The sequence below is a fragment of the Pollicipes pollicipes genome, unplaced genomic scaffold (genome assembly GCF_011947565.3).
Source record: "Pollicipes pollicipes isolate AB1234 unplaced genomic scaffold, Ppol_2.1 Scaffold_4881;HRSCAF=5763_pilon_pilon_pilon, whole genome shotgun sequence".
Classification (NCBI taxonomy): Eukaryota; Metazoa; Arthropoda; class Thecostraca; order Pollicipedomorpha; family Pollicipedidae; genus Pollicipes; species Pollicipes pollicipes.
Genome location: NW_023596576.1, coordinates 26,315,133 through 26,331,716, shown reverse-complemented (window position 1 = coordinate 26,331,716; position 16,584 = coordinate 26,315,133). Strand labels below are relative to the sequence as shown.

The 16,584-nt window shown below is 47.4% G+C and overlaps 1 protein-coding gene across 1 annotated transcript in view; it reads left to right on the top strand.

Annotated features, from left to right (window-relative positions):
• The window catches only part of LOC119100177 (zinc finger protein 91), a 73,671-nt gene extending 62,668 nt beyond the window's left edge, over positions 1-11,003 (top strand). Inside the window, exons 8-9 of the mRNA XM_037223287.1 lie at positions 10,477-10,587; positions 10,924-11,003. Coding sequence (XP_037079182.1) covers positions 10,477-10,587; positions 10,924-11,003 — 191 coding nt within the window. The remainder of the gene's footprint in view (positions 1-10,476; positions 10,588-10,923) is intronic.
• Positions 11,004-16,584: the final 5,581 nt, after the last annotated feature.

The following is a 16,584-nucleotide window of genomic DNA, read 5'->3' as shown; positions in this document are numbered from 1 at the left end:
CAAAGCGTTTGGTATCTGATGATTATGACATTGTGTAGCTATCCAAGCCAAGACAGCATTTCGCTGCATTGGCGAAATGCTGCCTCGCTGCCTTTTGCTTCGTCGCCGTAGTTTTCCAGCTCATCTGACAAGCCGCCTGTTGTTTTGCCCCTGAACAGCAGGCGATCGCTGGGGATGAAGCCGTTGACCGTAGCATGGGTCGCGACCGCCGAGGAAGAAGACGTTGACCGCAGCACGGATGGCGATCTCTGGGGATGACGCCGTTGACCGTAGTATGAAACGCGACCAGGTGTGAACGCATCGGCTTTTCCAGACACACCCACAGGGATTTCCAGAGAGCTGCATTTGATGTGGTCATTTGTACAGCGTCTTTTTGAAAGCTTAAAATATTTCACCGCAGAGATAACATCATCCGTGCTTTACGATATATCGCGCTTAGCTGTTAATTCCTAGCGGTATGTTCAGAACAGTAAAATACGCTTTTATATCCCTTTCTTCCGCGGTGGGTTTAACGGCCAGCTTCATGATAATCTTGCATTCTGCTGGGTTTTTTCATCGCGTCGATCATCCCTGATGCCTTCAATCTCCTGGTAACGACCCGCCTAACCGCAAGTGTTTCTGGCTTGTCCACCATTTCCGGTAGCGTAAGCTTCGCACGGACTGGGTCACCCGGTCCACGAGCAGGCGGTCTGTGACGTGGCTTCTCCGCAGCTCCCTGGGTTCGGGGAACATGCTCAGGACCGGCTTAGTTCTGGGAACCCTCGGCTGCAGCTGATCACGGCCGATCCATCAGTGCGGGGTAATAAAGGCGGAAATGCGTCTGATTTCTGCGAATCACGGCTCCCAGGCGACGCGCAATCGCCACGGGGTGTCCTCGGATCCAAGAGAATGTTTCCAGTAGTTATGGTTTCAAAATAGTTCATACCTTGCAAAGTCCCACTAAATGCAGTGCTATACTTCAGCAAAAATACCTTAACGTGTATAGTCTAAATGTGAAGCCAGCACACCCTACCTGACTGCCATGTCATTTATTTACAGCATATGCTACCATCTAATCAACTGTATGGTTATAAAAACGGAATGTGCAGGGCTTGGGTTGCTAGTACAGGCCTTCAATGGTGATATCTCCTCTGACTAACTCACTTGCTACCAATGGGGCTGTGCTCACACTCACCGGGTTCCATTTACTATCAGTTGCTACGCACCTGTTCTCATTTCTTCCAGCGCTTAAGTTTTGAGGTATAGCAAAAAATAAAAACATGGAAATTTGCATCCAGACTTCCTTTGTTGATAACTGAAATGCGACTTACAAAACGCATGCAATACTGCTGCGTGATATTTCTTGAAGTATACACCCCCACATTCGTAAGCATGATACCGACACCGTACCCACGTGCACAGTTCGCCTAGATACGGTTGTGCATCGAGCGCCATCTGGCTAGCTGGAATTGCCTCTATTAATTTGTTCCTTTTTTGACTAATTACCCCAACGTTGGATCTAAATAAAAATCGCACGATTCATATTTTTCGCAAATTATGGCTTTGGGCTAAAATCGTACTCCATGCAAAAGTAATGTAGGTTGCTGTAGGGATCCACTGTGTTTAGATAGTTAGGTGGGAAGAGCTAGATCCCGAGTTTGCAAGTGAGGGGGAAACATCTTTGGAAATGGTTCAGGAGTTAATGCTGTAACACAAATATTGTCCACCAAGATGGTGACAAGTACATACAGACGTCACTAACTACTGTGACGATTTATCTACCTCTAACTCCAGCTTACCTTTAGCGCCTATAGATGCTGGAGGTGCAAAATATCGATTTATGGTGCTCAAGGCATTACCACATGCATATTCACTCCAGCTTTATACTGGGATAGCAACAGCAAATTCTGGCAACATGCACTGAAACCATAGGTATTTAACAATCAGATCACAGGCAGCATACACGTCAGAAAAGTTTGACAAACTAGTGTCTGTACGTAGTGTTCTCCAGCCCCCCCCCCCCCCCCCCACACACACGCCAACAATGGCACGCTGTCCCAGGACTGCAGCTCAGTCAAATACAAACTTTAACCCCAACAAAGCTTCATTCTTAACTAGCTTCGTGCTAGGGTAATGCTATTGTGCATTCAACCCATTCATAGGTCCACAACACACAATTCAGTGGAGCACAAAAACCATAGGAAATGACGGATTTTATAAGACTGCACAAACTCTTGAAGCCATGACGAAAGTATCACATCATGCAAGGGTGTTGCTTTACAAAATAATATAAATAGTGGGGTGTGGAGGGCTAAGGGGTGAATTATGACTAAACATAAGCCTTAAATTACATCCACATGCAAGTTTCTTCCCGGCTTTCGTCAACTTACTTTCCGAAGCTGGGGAAGGATCTGGAGCCCAAGTTAAGGGAAGCTAGTGCCCCACTCACTTGAATAGGCACGCTTTTCACCCTTGACCTCGTGGTCCTCTCTTGCAGCTGCGCAGCTTCCTCGTGTATTAAACACATGGATGACCGATCTTTCTGTGAAATGCGCATTCTATAAAAAGACAAAAAAAATTGTGTGCTTCATGCGAATACTATGATATTTCTCAACAAACCAGCATCGGAGACTTTTCATCCAGTCCTGGCGTTCTGCAATGTATCAAGATCTGTGCCTTCTACGACTTTTCGTTGGGTTGGCGTGTTAGCATTGTACCCAAGTGAATTGTAAGCACCAGCTCTGTCAAAACCGTAGTTTCTGAACGAAATAAACCAGGCTATGAAAATACATTATTTCTGTTCATCAAACCTAGCGTAGGAAATAATCCAAATAGTTTCCAACGAATGCGTGTGAAGCAGTTTAGTAATAAGATGGTATGTTGAATATTCAAAGTTTTTTTTTTACTTCCAGCCAGTTGAACTCACGCCTCTCTTCCCATTTCCCCCTGCCAATGTGCACATCCTCGACTGTCCCCAGTATATTTACAGCACAGCCCGTTAGCTATGCTACATATGTACCTAGGTGTTCTTCCCCAGTCGGTGAAGTCCTCCAGCTACCATAGATGCGTGGTCTTCGTATGTGAGGTCTGTTGTATGTTAGAAAAACGTCAGCATCACGATTTTACCCGCATGCGCTAAGTGGGCCTGAGAGGATTAGCTTCACTCCAAAATATTTTCCAAATTGGGCTGCTTGAGCTTGAATTCGGCAGCAAAAAAGTTAATTAATGTGGCGGCCTGGCTCCGTTGCACATTGCTTCATGCAATAGATTTCTCCACATTTCCAGGTGGTCTCTTTGAAAAGCCGACGCGTGATTTCCTTGCAACATTGAGCTTTATGTGCAGTAGAAATTCCCACTTCATTGAAACCGGAAGCAAGAATCGCATAATTCCGGGAAGCCTGTCCATCGACATTTACATCGACGACCCGGGGCTGCTGCGACACGAGAACAACAAGTGTTGACGTAGGGGAGTCGGCACAACCGAGCCGACAAAAGTGGGGATCGCTTTGTTCAGCTAGTCAGGATTAAAGTCAGATCTCAGCAAACAAGGCATGCAAAGTCTTGAAACCAGCTGCACAATGTAGGCGGACGTACCGTCTGCTGGTTACTAACGAAGCTGCCGCACTGCCGGGCCCCGGCGTGGGCCATCGCTAAACCGAAAGGGGAAGTCAATGTCACGGATTCCGAAACTGGTTTCGAATGCGACACGCCCAGGCTTTAGCTGGAAGAGGTCGCGTTGTGAAGCTGCGCGGGCATGTGTTCCAGTTCATGACTATCAATTGTGCTGTCCACAGCCCTGCAATTTTCGTAATTCTGGATCATTGGATGCAGTAACGTATAACTTACCAGCAGCGCTATTTCACGCATGTGTGACAGTTAAAGGGAGTGCCCACATCCGTTTGGTTTTTTTTTTAGCCGAAATAGCCATCTTGGAGATCATTCAGTGCTTTTCACAGCCCTACCCTTCTCTCAAGACCGAAAACACTCGCCACAATAATGTCATTCAAATCCCGCCACTCTATTAGCTATGCGCCGATAAAGCCCAAGACAACTATAACTGTCGAGTCGTCCATAGCTGGCGCTCGCGAGCGTGATTTCTAGATAAAACGGCCGTCAATTAGCTCTCAATCAATGATGCGCGAGGTGCCTTGACGTAATCAAACACTGACACAATGAGGCGCACAGTTACTAGACAGAGAACTTATGTTGTCTGGAGCACTCTCTTCCACTTAAAAGTATACCAGCAGTTGTAAGTGAGCTTACTTAATCATATCTAATGCTTTCTTTGATATCCTTCAAATGTGGAACATTCCCTCTGAGATATCATTGCGAAAGGCTGAGCCAGTGGTGAACAATAGAAGACCCAAACACTGAAACATTACGTAATGAAACATTGGGCTGTTGGTTTCAACTTGCAGTTCGATATTTGTAGAGTGAACTGACGTGGGCCGATCCCCAAAAATGTACTTTAGAAATCTCACGCTGTCCCTGAAATCATTGAAAGATAGTGTCCCACCTTAGGGGCATATTTCAAAAGCATTCTCTAGTAAAAATTCAGGGCTGGTTAGTCTAATAACAGCACTGGGAAGTGTCACTGCAGCACCGTCAATACATAATAAGGATATCGATTTTCATCATTTTCGAGTCCAAATTACGCTGTCAACGCGTTCTAACAGCACTACGCTTCTTCCGTTCAGTCACGACCACCGTCGTCATGACAACGATCCTACGCACCTCTACTGGTACGAATAAAAGAACATTTATGATTGACCTAGCGGGCAAGGGCCTGCTACTGAGAAGTTGGTTTGTTTGAGTTTGAACCAGTGAGTCACGTGGATCATGTGATTCTTCCATTACCAAAGCCAAAGTGCGTCTCGAAAGGAAACGCACTTTGGCGTTGAAACACTGTGGTAAAAAACGCAATAGGGGAGAAAGCAGAGCCATTGTTAAACATTTCGTTGAATTGGCGGCAGGATTGCTTCATGTTCGCGTGATGGTTTAACAGCATTTCAAGCTTTTGTAGTGGTTATTACAGCAATATTTGGACACATTAGTATATTGCAAACATTAACACGCGCCGGGTGGCCAGTTAGATACCCTTTTCTCGGGTGGAGGTCAATTTAACCCCGCTGAGATCTCAGGAACAAAGAGAGCTAGAGGCACCAAATTTACAGTGTATGAACTCTCTTAGGTCAAAGTTTGAGATTCCTTATGCATGACCTTTGGATCAAATAAGGTCAAGCAAGGTAAATTTCCAGGTTGGTCCCCAAAATATCACCAAAGCCTAGATACCTGTTCTAAACAAAATGTCGCATGCTCCTTTAAGGTCATTGATCTTGTTTGATCTTTTGATGGTCATGGTGACCAAAATCCTACAAGACTGCCTTGGGTTCTGCATTTGAACAAGCGACAAAGATTACGCTAGGCAGTATGCTCCTAAAAGCGAAATTTTGCCCTGGGTCATTTTAGGTTAGTGAATTAATTTGACCTTCGAAAAGTTCAGGGGGGATGTATAGTGCGGTTCCTATCATCAATAAATTCGAAATGAGCACCTTAAACTACCTTATACAACAACTCCTGAAGTAATAAAATAGATTGGATTTGACCTTGGTCTGATCTTCAAAATTGACATAACGTCAATGAAACCTGTTTATTCAATTGTTGTGTTACCTAAGAAAGTCTCTCGGAGATGTATGGTTTCGTCTGACACTCCGCTGTCGCATCAGATTGAACGATTCCCTATAAATTGACTTCGTAGAACCCATGGTCTCAATTTGACCTGCCGTAGGTCAGCGACCTTACCAGGTTCATCTTAACTTTTAAAACCAAACGATCCGCCATGTAATTTTCCACAGCTACACAAAATTTGGCGTAGCTACACCGCGCCTTTCGGAAATCACTCAGGAGAAACCTTCGGGAGGGTCAATTTGACCCCCACCCGAGAGCGTGCTAAAGAACACTCATGTTGCAAAAAGCGAAACAAATGAAATGCACTTCTTTCATGCTAGTGAACAGGGAATCTAGTGAGATTTGACCCGCAGGGTTGGTTCCTTGAAATCGAAATTCTGAGCTATTCAGAGATATTTCGAGAAAACTGGTATCACTGGTCAAACCGCACACGTTTAATGTAACAGCAAGTTGAAAAGTACTAAAAGGCGAGACATGTTAAGGTATGTTCCCTTAAACAACAGGCTAGGTTTTCCGAGATGACTTTATCCGTGAATACCCGTCACCCATGAAAGGAGTAAGACCAAAGTACTGCTTGGTGTTTGCAATCACACCACAGCGGTCCAGATGGCCAGCATTTTCAGGTCAATTGCCAAATAGTTGATTTACACTTAAGGCCATATAAGACAGGTAAAACCGTCCGGTGATTCTCGTTTGTTCACTTAACGTTAGCGTGACGTCAATGGTGCCAGGACACCAATGCGCGGCGGGCCGTCGGGCGCCGGACGTATCACTTAGAAGCAATCGGAACATCGAGATATTCGCATAGCTAATGAAAAGATCCTTAGCGGAAGGTGTACATGACCAGCGAGCTGAAAACGTAAAGTTGTTAAGCAAACATGATGATTTGCGTAGAAAAACATTGAAATGCAATGGCCTGAAAGGTAAAGATGCGCACACCAGACATATTCGGAATAAGGCCGCGGGAACACCGGACTGTTTCCGTTACGATAACAACCTGTCACTGGCAGATGTGTGTGACCAGCGAGGCGAATGCGCAAAAATTAGCGACGAACATGATTATGCATGCTGCAGCCTTAAAGGGAGTGTTCCACATTTGTATGGGGTTTCGAACTGAAATAGCCATATTGAAGACCTTTCGATGCAGCTCACGGCCATGCACTTTGTAAGACTTGATTCTTTCTGGCCTCTGAGCTTAAATGCCACAAAGATGTGGCAGGATAATTGTGGGGAATATTTCAAGGTCACCTTGAAATACATGACGTCCTAATACCGTCATTATGGCGTATTATATTACCGTCATTTAAACCCTGTCATTTCATTATCCATGCTCCGATCAAGACCAAGAAATAGATAACTGTCGAGTGGCTCATACATGACGTGGGTGAGCACGATTTCCAGACAAAACGGCCGTCAATTGGCTCGCAATCATTGTTGTGCAAGATGCAATGACGCAATTAAACAGTGACGTAGCTCATTATCTCCAAATGTGAAGCATCCCCTTTCAGTGGCAAGCAATTACAATGTACTTGGATTGTACACGGTCTCGGACCCCCTAGTCGTGCCGCTCCGCCGGTGGTGCGGGTGAGTGGTGAGCGCGGCGAGTCTGTTGTTAGCTGCAGTTCATTCGCTTTAGATGCGTCACATGCCCGTGAGATATGCTGTGATCGGTCCATGCCTCTCTACATTTCGCCGTACAGGTCTTTACCTGTGAACGGCCGGTCGGCCGTGCCTAGACCTTAGGTGCTAGGTGCTATGCTTGGCCTGAATCTGATATGAGGTAGGCATCTGGAGGTTTGCCTGCATTGCAAAAAGCGACTGATGATGGTGTTTAAGTTCATTAGCCATGTATCGAACTAAGTCCTGTGTTTGCTGACTTACGGAGTTATCCCTATCTTTACCCCAATACAAGGCTGCATAATATATGCATTGTTCCATATCATAGAACAAACTGTAGGTGAAGCACTCTTAAATGTTTTTCGTCTGAGCTGTTTCATGAATTCATTTGTTTCATGCCACCATTATAAGATCTCCATAGACCACTTTTGGAAAAAAGCTAGAACCGGGCAAGTCTAAAAATACTGGAGTTGGATTATTATCTAGGGACCGCTGTGTGATTGTGTGTCTCGGTGTGTTCGTGTGTGTGTGTGTGTGTGTGTGTGTGTGTGTGTGTGTGTGTGTGTGTGTGTGTGTGTATGTGTGTGTGTGTGTGTGTGTGTGTGTGTGTGTGTGTGTGTGTGTGTGTGTGTGTGTGTGTGTGTGTGTGTGTGTGTGTGTGTGTGTGTGTGTGTGTGTGTGTGTGTGTGTGTGTGTGTGTGTATGTGTGTGTTTGCAAGCTTAAGATACCATATGTGCGACACTTTTGCCCAAGAGCGGCTTTGTTCTTCTGATAAGTTGTTTTCCAGAACTTGTTTAACCTGGTGGGCGGCCTGTTTAAAAACCTGCGCGTTGCATCTTCCTCACCAGACAGTGCCTTTCCCGGCTTGCGTGAATCACCCTTGCCAATATCATGGTGAGTGAGTTATTTGCATAAAGTGGGGGGGGGGGAGGGATTAGCTTTCAGTGGTACGGTGGCTTTGGATAAGGCCACTATTTACCACTATAAGGCCGCTATCACCTTTTTATCGCTGCTAGTTCCTGAGATTATCTGCTGTCCAGCTTCGCCTGCTCGCTCTGAAAGTTTTTAAATCCTCCTCTTAGCAAGGAGTGCCACCGCGACTTGCCTCCAAGATTTGTGGTTTAACATTTTTTCTGTGTCGCTGGGATTTAGGAGGGGCAAGCCTGGTTGATTGTCAATGGATAGGGGTAAGAAAAAAGGTAAGTCGATCACCCCTTCGAAATAACTGTAACGCCCAATGGCTCGCTGCACCCGGCATCGAATGTACCGCGTGGTGCATTATCAGAGATCAATTCTGAGCCGCCGTCTATGCACGCCAATGCTGTTATCTCGACGGCCAGGGCACCTGAAGAGCACTCACAAAACCGTGCGTGGGCGCTAATGCCATGGACATTCACCACATCCGTCCATTCTAGGCAAGGCAAGTCATGCAATCGTTCATGCAGTGTGAATGTGTACTCTACCGGCCGCTTCTTAACACAATGCTAATATTTAGCCAAGTTGATTTTCATCCCACCTGGAGAGTGATCTTCCGACAGCAGTGCCCGCCAGGTGGTGCTGTCCTGATGAGTCCGTTCATAGTGTCTTTGGATCTGAGAAAGATGGGGAGATACCGGTACCGCTATAAGCCAGTGTATTACTGATCAAGACGGGAGCCAGCACAGCTGGTTCAATGGCTGGCTGCATGACTTAAGAACCGTGACAACGCTTGCCTTCGTGAGATACTGATCAGGGCGAACATCCCCCCCCCCCATAACTTGCCCTCCGATTCGCATCCCCGCAGATCTAAACACGAACAACGTGCTCGTCGCGGTCACACATGGCGTAATGTCATGTGGTTGCCGCGCCCTCTCGCTCCGTCGCAGGAAAATGACGTACAGTAGTTCGCGAGCCAGTCAGCTTCCAGACGGGAGACTTATGGGCTACGGTTTATACGGTTGGCGCTAATGGTGGTAGCGCCACCAGCAAGAGGAAGTGATCAGCTTAATCCTGAGCAAGCTTATAAACAAATTTTGATCGAGAGTGCGCACTAAGCGTGGCATCAGACTAGCAGTGTCGATCGCAACAAGACACCAGGAACTGCCGCTTTGTGTAATGGAGTGAAGCTTACTGCACCAGAATGTTGCAAGTCTGATTGTATCACTGCTCATGCAATGATAAAATATTTTGAGAAAACAGGCATTTTATGGTATGGCTGTTGACTTGCATGACTAAATTAGTAAGTATCAGGGGCTGTCAGCGATGAAAATATGTTTTCCTTGGAATGCTGTGCATGGGATGTCACGAGTCGTTCCTGCAAGTAATGTTACCTGCGTCCAACGAAATAACAGACAAAACCCTTGCACAATAATGATGACCGCGGAAATACTAAGTTACGTGTTGGTCTGCAATTTTTCTAATAGTTTGTCACCCGCAGGCATTTCAGATTACCTTCTAGAAAGAATTGGAGATGTTCAGTCACTGGTTTGTGTAAGCAATCTTTTTTGTATCTGATTAATGGGGATTCTTACATAAGGTTAGATCATAGGGAAAACATGCGACCTTTCAGGTTAAATAGGCTGAAATTGGGTCAGCGCCGCCCAAAGTACGCTCCGTTTCACTGAAGGCAGCACATCTGTCAACATGTTTCCATCACCAATGACTCATTTTTCTACGCCTTCTCCCTGTTTTTCAATGCAGTTCTTCCAGCGGCGTACCAGGCGTTTGATTCATGGCTTCACCAAACCTCTGAATAAGGCGCGTTTGCCATGCTGAAATAAGGCCGATTCCAGTGCTGACCGCGAAAGATAGCGACGCAAGTGAGGCGATCATCCATTTGAGGGAACAACCAGACTTCACTTGGAACGAAGTCCGGGCATACAGGGAACGCCTCAGCGGCTGGAAGTTGTCGCCAGAGCTCCAGTCGCGACACCGTCGCATGAGGCGGGGCGCGGTCAAAACTGATCAGGCTGCGTGTCGTCCCCGCACAGTGCCGGGAGATGACCGCCAGGACATGTTTACTCAGGAGGTGTTCGTCTGCGTGTCGTATGCGGAGATGACCGCGAGGAATTTTACTCAGAGGTGTTCGTCTGCGTGTCGTCCCCGCGCAGTGCCGGGAGATGACCGCAGACATGTTTACTCAGAGGTGTTGTCTCGGTCGTCCCGCGCATTGCGGTCCGCCGGACACCATGTGCCGGGCCGATGACCGCCAGGACATGTTTATCAGGAGGTGTTCGTCTGCGTGTCGTCCCCGCGCATTGCCGGAGATGACCGCCAGGACATGTTTACTCAGGAGGTGTTCGTCTGCGTGTCGTCCCCGCGCAGTGCCGGGAGATGACCGCGAGGACATGTTTACTCAGGAGGTGTTCGTCTGCGCGTCTTCCCCGCGCAGTGCCGGGAGATGACCGCGAGGACATGTTTACTCAGGAGGTGTTCGTCTGCGTGTCGTCCCCGCGCAGTGCCGGGAGATGACCGCGAGGACATGTTTACTCAGGAGGTGTTCGTCTGCGTGTCGTCCCCGCGCAGTGCCGGGAGATGACCGCCAGGACATGTTTACTCAGGAGGTGTTCGTCTGCGTGTCGTCCCCGCGCAGTGCCGGGAGATGACCGCGAGGACATGTTTACTCAGGAGGTGTTCGTCTGCGTGTCGTCCCCGCGCAGTGCCGGGAGATGACCGCGAGGACATGTTTACTCAGGAGGTGTTCGTCTGCGTGTCGTCCCCGCGCAGTGCCGGGAGATGACCGCCAGGACATGTTTACTCAGGATGTGTTCGTGCAGCAATTCTGCAATAGGATTACATTTAGAAACAAGCTAGGGTAATGCCACGTCCGCATGGTCCCAAAATGTGGCGCACATCACCTTTTTGGAGAATACCCGCGCACCGAATTTTGGGAGGTCGAGAGTCTGCGTGTTTCCACTCTATCGACTATTTCTTGGTATCTGGGTACAGTACCGACAACAAGCTTTCATTTGTGGCGACGAGTGACTCCGCAAACCATGTTCGTGTTTTTGGTAGCGTTGCAGACCTTGTGCCAACTTGGGCCTCTCTTCCTTCTACTCATGCGACCGCTGTTTAACCACCTTGAGAAGGCTTTTAGACATCTGCAGGCGATTCTGAATGGTAAAGTGGGCTGTTCCGTTGGTGTGACCAAAATTTTGAGCTATTTGGTCATCTTCGTGGGATGATTTTCCATTACCTCAGCATCCACCTGGATGACGTGGGCGAGGCCAGTCACCGCTGCAGATCTTCAGCAGCTCCCGCATGCCCTCCCTGCCCCCCTCGAACTCCCGCGCCCGCCTGCGCACCTTTAAAGGGAGTGTCTCACATCTGAATGTGTCGAAGCAAGCATCAGGCATGATGAACCAGGCTCACTTATGATTATTCATGTACATTTTAAATGGACAAGACTGCTCTAGACAGCGCAATTTTTTTAGTAAATATGCTCCTCAATGCGTCATGGTTTGATTACGTCATCGTACCTTGCACGACATTGAGAGGCAATTGACGGCCGGTATGTCTGGAAATCGCGCTCACGTACGCCAGATATGAACGCCTCGACAATAATATTTTTCTTGGCCTCGATCGCTGCATGGCTTATGAAATGACAGGATTTGAACGGTGTTATCATGACGTCATGAATTCCGAGGTGACTCAAATATTCTCCCCGATAAACCTTGCCCCATTATCGCGGAGGTGTACCTTACAAACTAGAGGGGTTTAGTTAGGTCTTAAGAAAGACAGGGTTGTGAACAGCACCGAAAGGTCTTTAAGATGGCTATTTCATTTCAAAACCCCATATAAATGTGGGACACTCCCTTTTGCTCGGAAAGAACGTCATCGCCCATACACGTTTAAAAGGTCATTGTGGATCACATATGCATTCTTGTTTTACGTTGTCGTGAATCTGATGAGCGAATATCAATTTTCTCCGGTGGCACTTACCATTTGCAAGCGAGTGTCGAAACGAAAACAAAATTCTGGCCATTAAGTGAAATGAACCTCCGAAATAGGTTTTGACTTAGTAAAAAGGCAAGGCACGGTGCCGAAATTTTGTGTGTGCAAAAAGATTGGGTTGAGCTTTATTTTGAAAAGAAGGATATGTGCTACATTATTGTGGTACTTAAAGAACATCTAAACAGTGCTTGCTTTTGATAGCACGGTTATGAACCGATGTGAGCACATGAACTAACCCATAATTTTTATACTCTACTACATTGTATTGTAACTACATTGTATCATTTTACCGTGCTTTATATTTTTCATTGAAACAAAACGACAACCATCCACGGCATTAATGTATTTTGGTCATTTCTGCTGCGAATCAAGTACCTTGGTCAGTTAAACATACAGTGGTCTTATGAGAACTTTTCACCACCTCATCATCTACCCCAAAGCCCTGTAATTACCGGGTGTCTCAGAAAAGACAGGCGGATTAAAATAACACGTGGCCGACATCCAAATTGTGTGTAAACCAAAAAACACACCCTCAGTGAATCCAGTATTTTTTTGGAAAATGGACGCATCTATGTCACATTTTGAATCACGGCTGCAGATCACATCTGCTCGCGGCCACCCGTGAGATTCAGCTGGAGAGAAGCGCGACGCCACCCTGCTTCCAGGGCGGCGCGTCATACCTTAAGCCGCACCTCGTGTACCTGCGAATCCCGCAGCGTTGGTCGATGATGGTGGGGTTTGCTCGAAAACCTGAGACTTGAGGTCACACTAGAGCAAAAACAAACTCAGGGTAATGGGGCCGGGTGAGCATATGGGTCAGCTTTGCGCCTCTTTTATTAGGGCCAGATTTTTAGAGATAAGATCAGTTATTAGATTAGATTAGATTGGAGATTATATTTTTAGAGCCGCTCAGGAAGATATTTCGGAGCCACCTCTGGTATGTGATTTCGGAACCTGCCGGATGTGTGAACTTTGGCTACATCTTGCTGGAGCCACTGCTTGACCCGCTGCGGTATTGCGCTACCAAACCTACGCTTCGGGGCCCTCTAGGGCTTAGCGAACACCTGCATGTATCGCTTGGCGTTGACTATCACCGTCATATCACTCTAATCCTCGAACCGAAAAGTTCCGCTCATGCCCCTGCAGCTCATGGTACCATGCAGCGCATTTTGCACTAGGAAGATAACAGTTATTCATATTGTTGTCTCTCATATGAGTCATCGCTGAACTGGAATTGATGCAAAAGTACAGTGTCAGCCCTACGCGTATTCAAAACCAGCCGCTGAAATAAGCGCGTAACTGCTCATTGGTCCAGGTCAGCGTGCGGTGGAGGGATACTTCATATGCAATGATTCCCCGTTAGTTCCTGCCATCCTCTGGGCCGTGCTCCGGCCGCAGCCGAGGTGTTGCCTAGCGGCCGCCAGGACGTGCTGGAGCTGTTGGCCCAGCGGCCGCGAGGACGTGCTGGGGCTGCAGGCTCAGCGACCGCCAGGACGTGCTGGGGCTGCGCAGCGCAGCCTCCGTGGTCTTTTGTGCGGCGTCGAGGGTTCGTTGCGTGCGATTCCCCTGCCGCCTTCCTTCTGCAAATTTCAGGGGCTTCCAGTGATAATAACCTTTGGTACTAGACTCCAAATTACGCTTATCGATGGTGCTTCGTACCTTGAAGTGACGGTAGAACTTTCGTTGCGTCACTTCAATGATTTGTATTTCAACGTAAGCTGCTGTATCTTACTTGCACATATTCGCACTTATTTAGCCACTGAATAACGAGAGTCACTGAGCGTGGGTTTCATCACTTCTGGTTTATGACCACCCTCAGCAATTCCAATTAGGCTTCAGTTACCCTCAAATGCTACAAAGATACGGAGAAAATGATCCAGCCCCTTTACGTCAACCACACTGTCGTCGGCATGCCTGCAGTATGTTGTGGGAGCGATCGCAGAGTCACTAGGCACTACGCTTTCAGCGTGGTGTCAATCGAGACGTTGGTGAGAAGGACAATTGCACGTATTACAGGACTGTAATAGGACGTTGCACGTATAGGACTATGCTAGGATGTTGCACCAATAGGACAATAATAGGGCGTTACACCAATAAAACTATAACAGAACGTTGCACATATAAGCCTATAATAGGATGTCGCACCTATAGGACTATAACAGGGCGTTGCACCTATTCACCAATATTCACCAACGTATCCGCCTTCGACAAAGTTTAGCAGGGCAAGTCCATGTGATACTTGGAGACTTCACTCAACATGCAAATCAGGATACAGTCCTTCGCTTGCAGCGTACCTAGTGACGAAATTTGCGCTGGTTTGAAAGATCTTTTTGCTTTGCCTGAATAAAACGCCACCCATTGTTATTGTCTTTTATAAGCCCGGAACCCATGCAAACTCGATGAAAACGTGCGCTGAAAGTGCGATGTTTATACATCATTTAACTGACCGATCTGCAGATTGAGAAGGCACTCAGCTATGTATGGAAAAGATCAGAATCAGTGAGAAAATGAGCAAATGTGGCGAATGTTAGTGGTGCTCTAAGCCTTAGCGTGTGACTTTTAGCTGTCGTCGCCTATGTGCATTCAAGCCCAATTCATAATTGAATTAAGCGTCCGTGAATCCGCTCAAGCGCGCAATAAGGGAACGCTTCCACCGTGTCAATACGATTTCTTAGGTCGTAGACCAGTCGGTGAATCAAAGGAGTTTTAAAGGTTCTTCTGCTTCAAAAGGTCACCCTTTGCGACTGCGAGAGCTCTCTTGTCAATGCCCGTGAGCCTCCCTTGGTTCCTTCCCGCACACAACAAAGCCCAACATCGAGGCACAGTCAATTGTCTGCCGCGCTCGCCCCTGCGGAAAGAACACCGGCTGATGTCCTATTCGCTGCTGGCCGCCCACTCGGCTGGTAACAGACCAGAGCAGACAGCCGGCATCAAATTGCGCGTAAACACGCTAAATGAGAAGTCCTTGGACAGCGGCCGCACGAGATTGCCATTGATTCAAAGCCGCCTGCTTCGGTTCGGGGCCTGAGTTAGCGGAACGGTGGACGTTGTTCGCGTCCCTCTGAGGACGCCGAGCACGTGAGTTTTATTCACGCCGCATTGTCATGCGGTGTACCAGCCTATGAGCCACTCACAGGTGCATTGCTGTTAAAACTCAAGCTCTGCAAACAAAACAACGCAGGCAGAAAAGGCAGAGCGAGAACACACGTCATATGAGGTACATCGACGTAATAGATGTGACCCGCCAGGCTAAACTCTTGCCCGTCTGGGTCAGGCGCAACAACCGTAAGTGAGATAGAAGTCTGTAGTGGCGTGTCGACACGCATCAGTGCAAAATGTTGTACCACGCAGTTTATACGTGATTACTGGTCACAAATATACATCAGCTGGCCAAGCCTTTACGCCGCAAGCCCTGCCTTCAGTCCTGCATTCACTCCAGCTCAGTTGGTGCGCTGCGCCACTTTCGGCCGTTTTACAAGCTGTTGAGTAATTACCAATTAATTACCTGAGCCACTCGTCAAATTGCGCCGAGCCGCACGAAACGCCGCGATAGACCCGTAACCGCGCCCGCGTGACAACCCGGGGCGTTTTTGCGCGTCAGCCGACGCAGCGCGGACGGCGGACGCCGCCAATTCCCCTAACGGAGCACCAGCGCCGCTATTTGGCGAAGTCGAGCGCTAGTCAGGAAATTGACGGCTCTAAAAGCGCCCACCCTCCGACCCGTAACAGCCTGGTAATGGCCACCGATCGTGGGCGTATTGAGGTCACACTACGCTCAGGCAGACACTCCAAACCACTTGGGCTCGGAATGTACGACATATTTCAAGCGTTTCAGACATGTGCTGCCAGCTTACATCCATCAAGATACAGTCCTACGCCTGCAATGTATCTAGTGAAGGGCTTTGAGCGGATTTGAAAGGTGTTCTAAAAATTTATTGGCATATATAATTTTTTCCAAACTTGCCGAGCATGCTTGCATTTCGGTACATTAGCATTCAAGTGACGGCTGGCCGGCATACATTTGAGACCAAAAGATATATGTACGAGCCACTGGCTTCCTGTCGATATGGAGCTTATCCACAGGCTTTCTGTCCTGATTCGACACCTTGATACATATATCGGTATTTCATTACAGTCATGCGTGTGATTACTTCCATCCGCTAACTTAAATGTCATCGCATTTTTTCGCGCATGTGTAGTCTCGCCATTTTGATATATATATATATATATATATATATATATATATATATATATATATATATATATATATGTGTGTGTGTGTGTGTGTATGTGTGTGTGTGGGAACACATGGGCGATTAGCTACTGAACGACTACTAACAAATGCATGGGCGTACCATGCTCAGTGG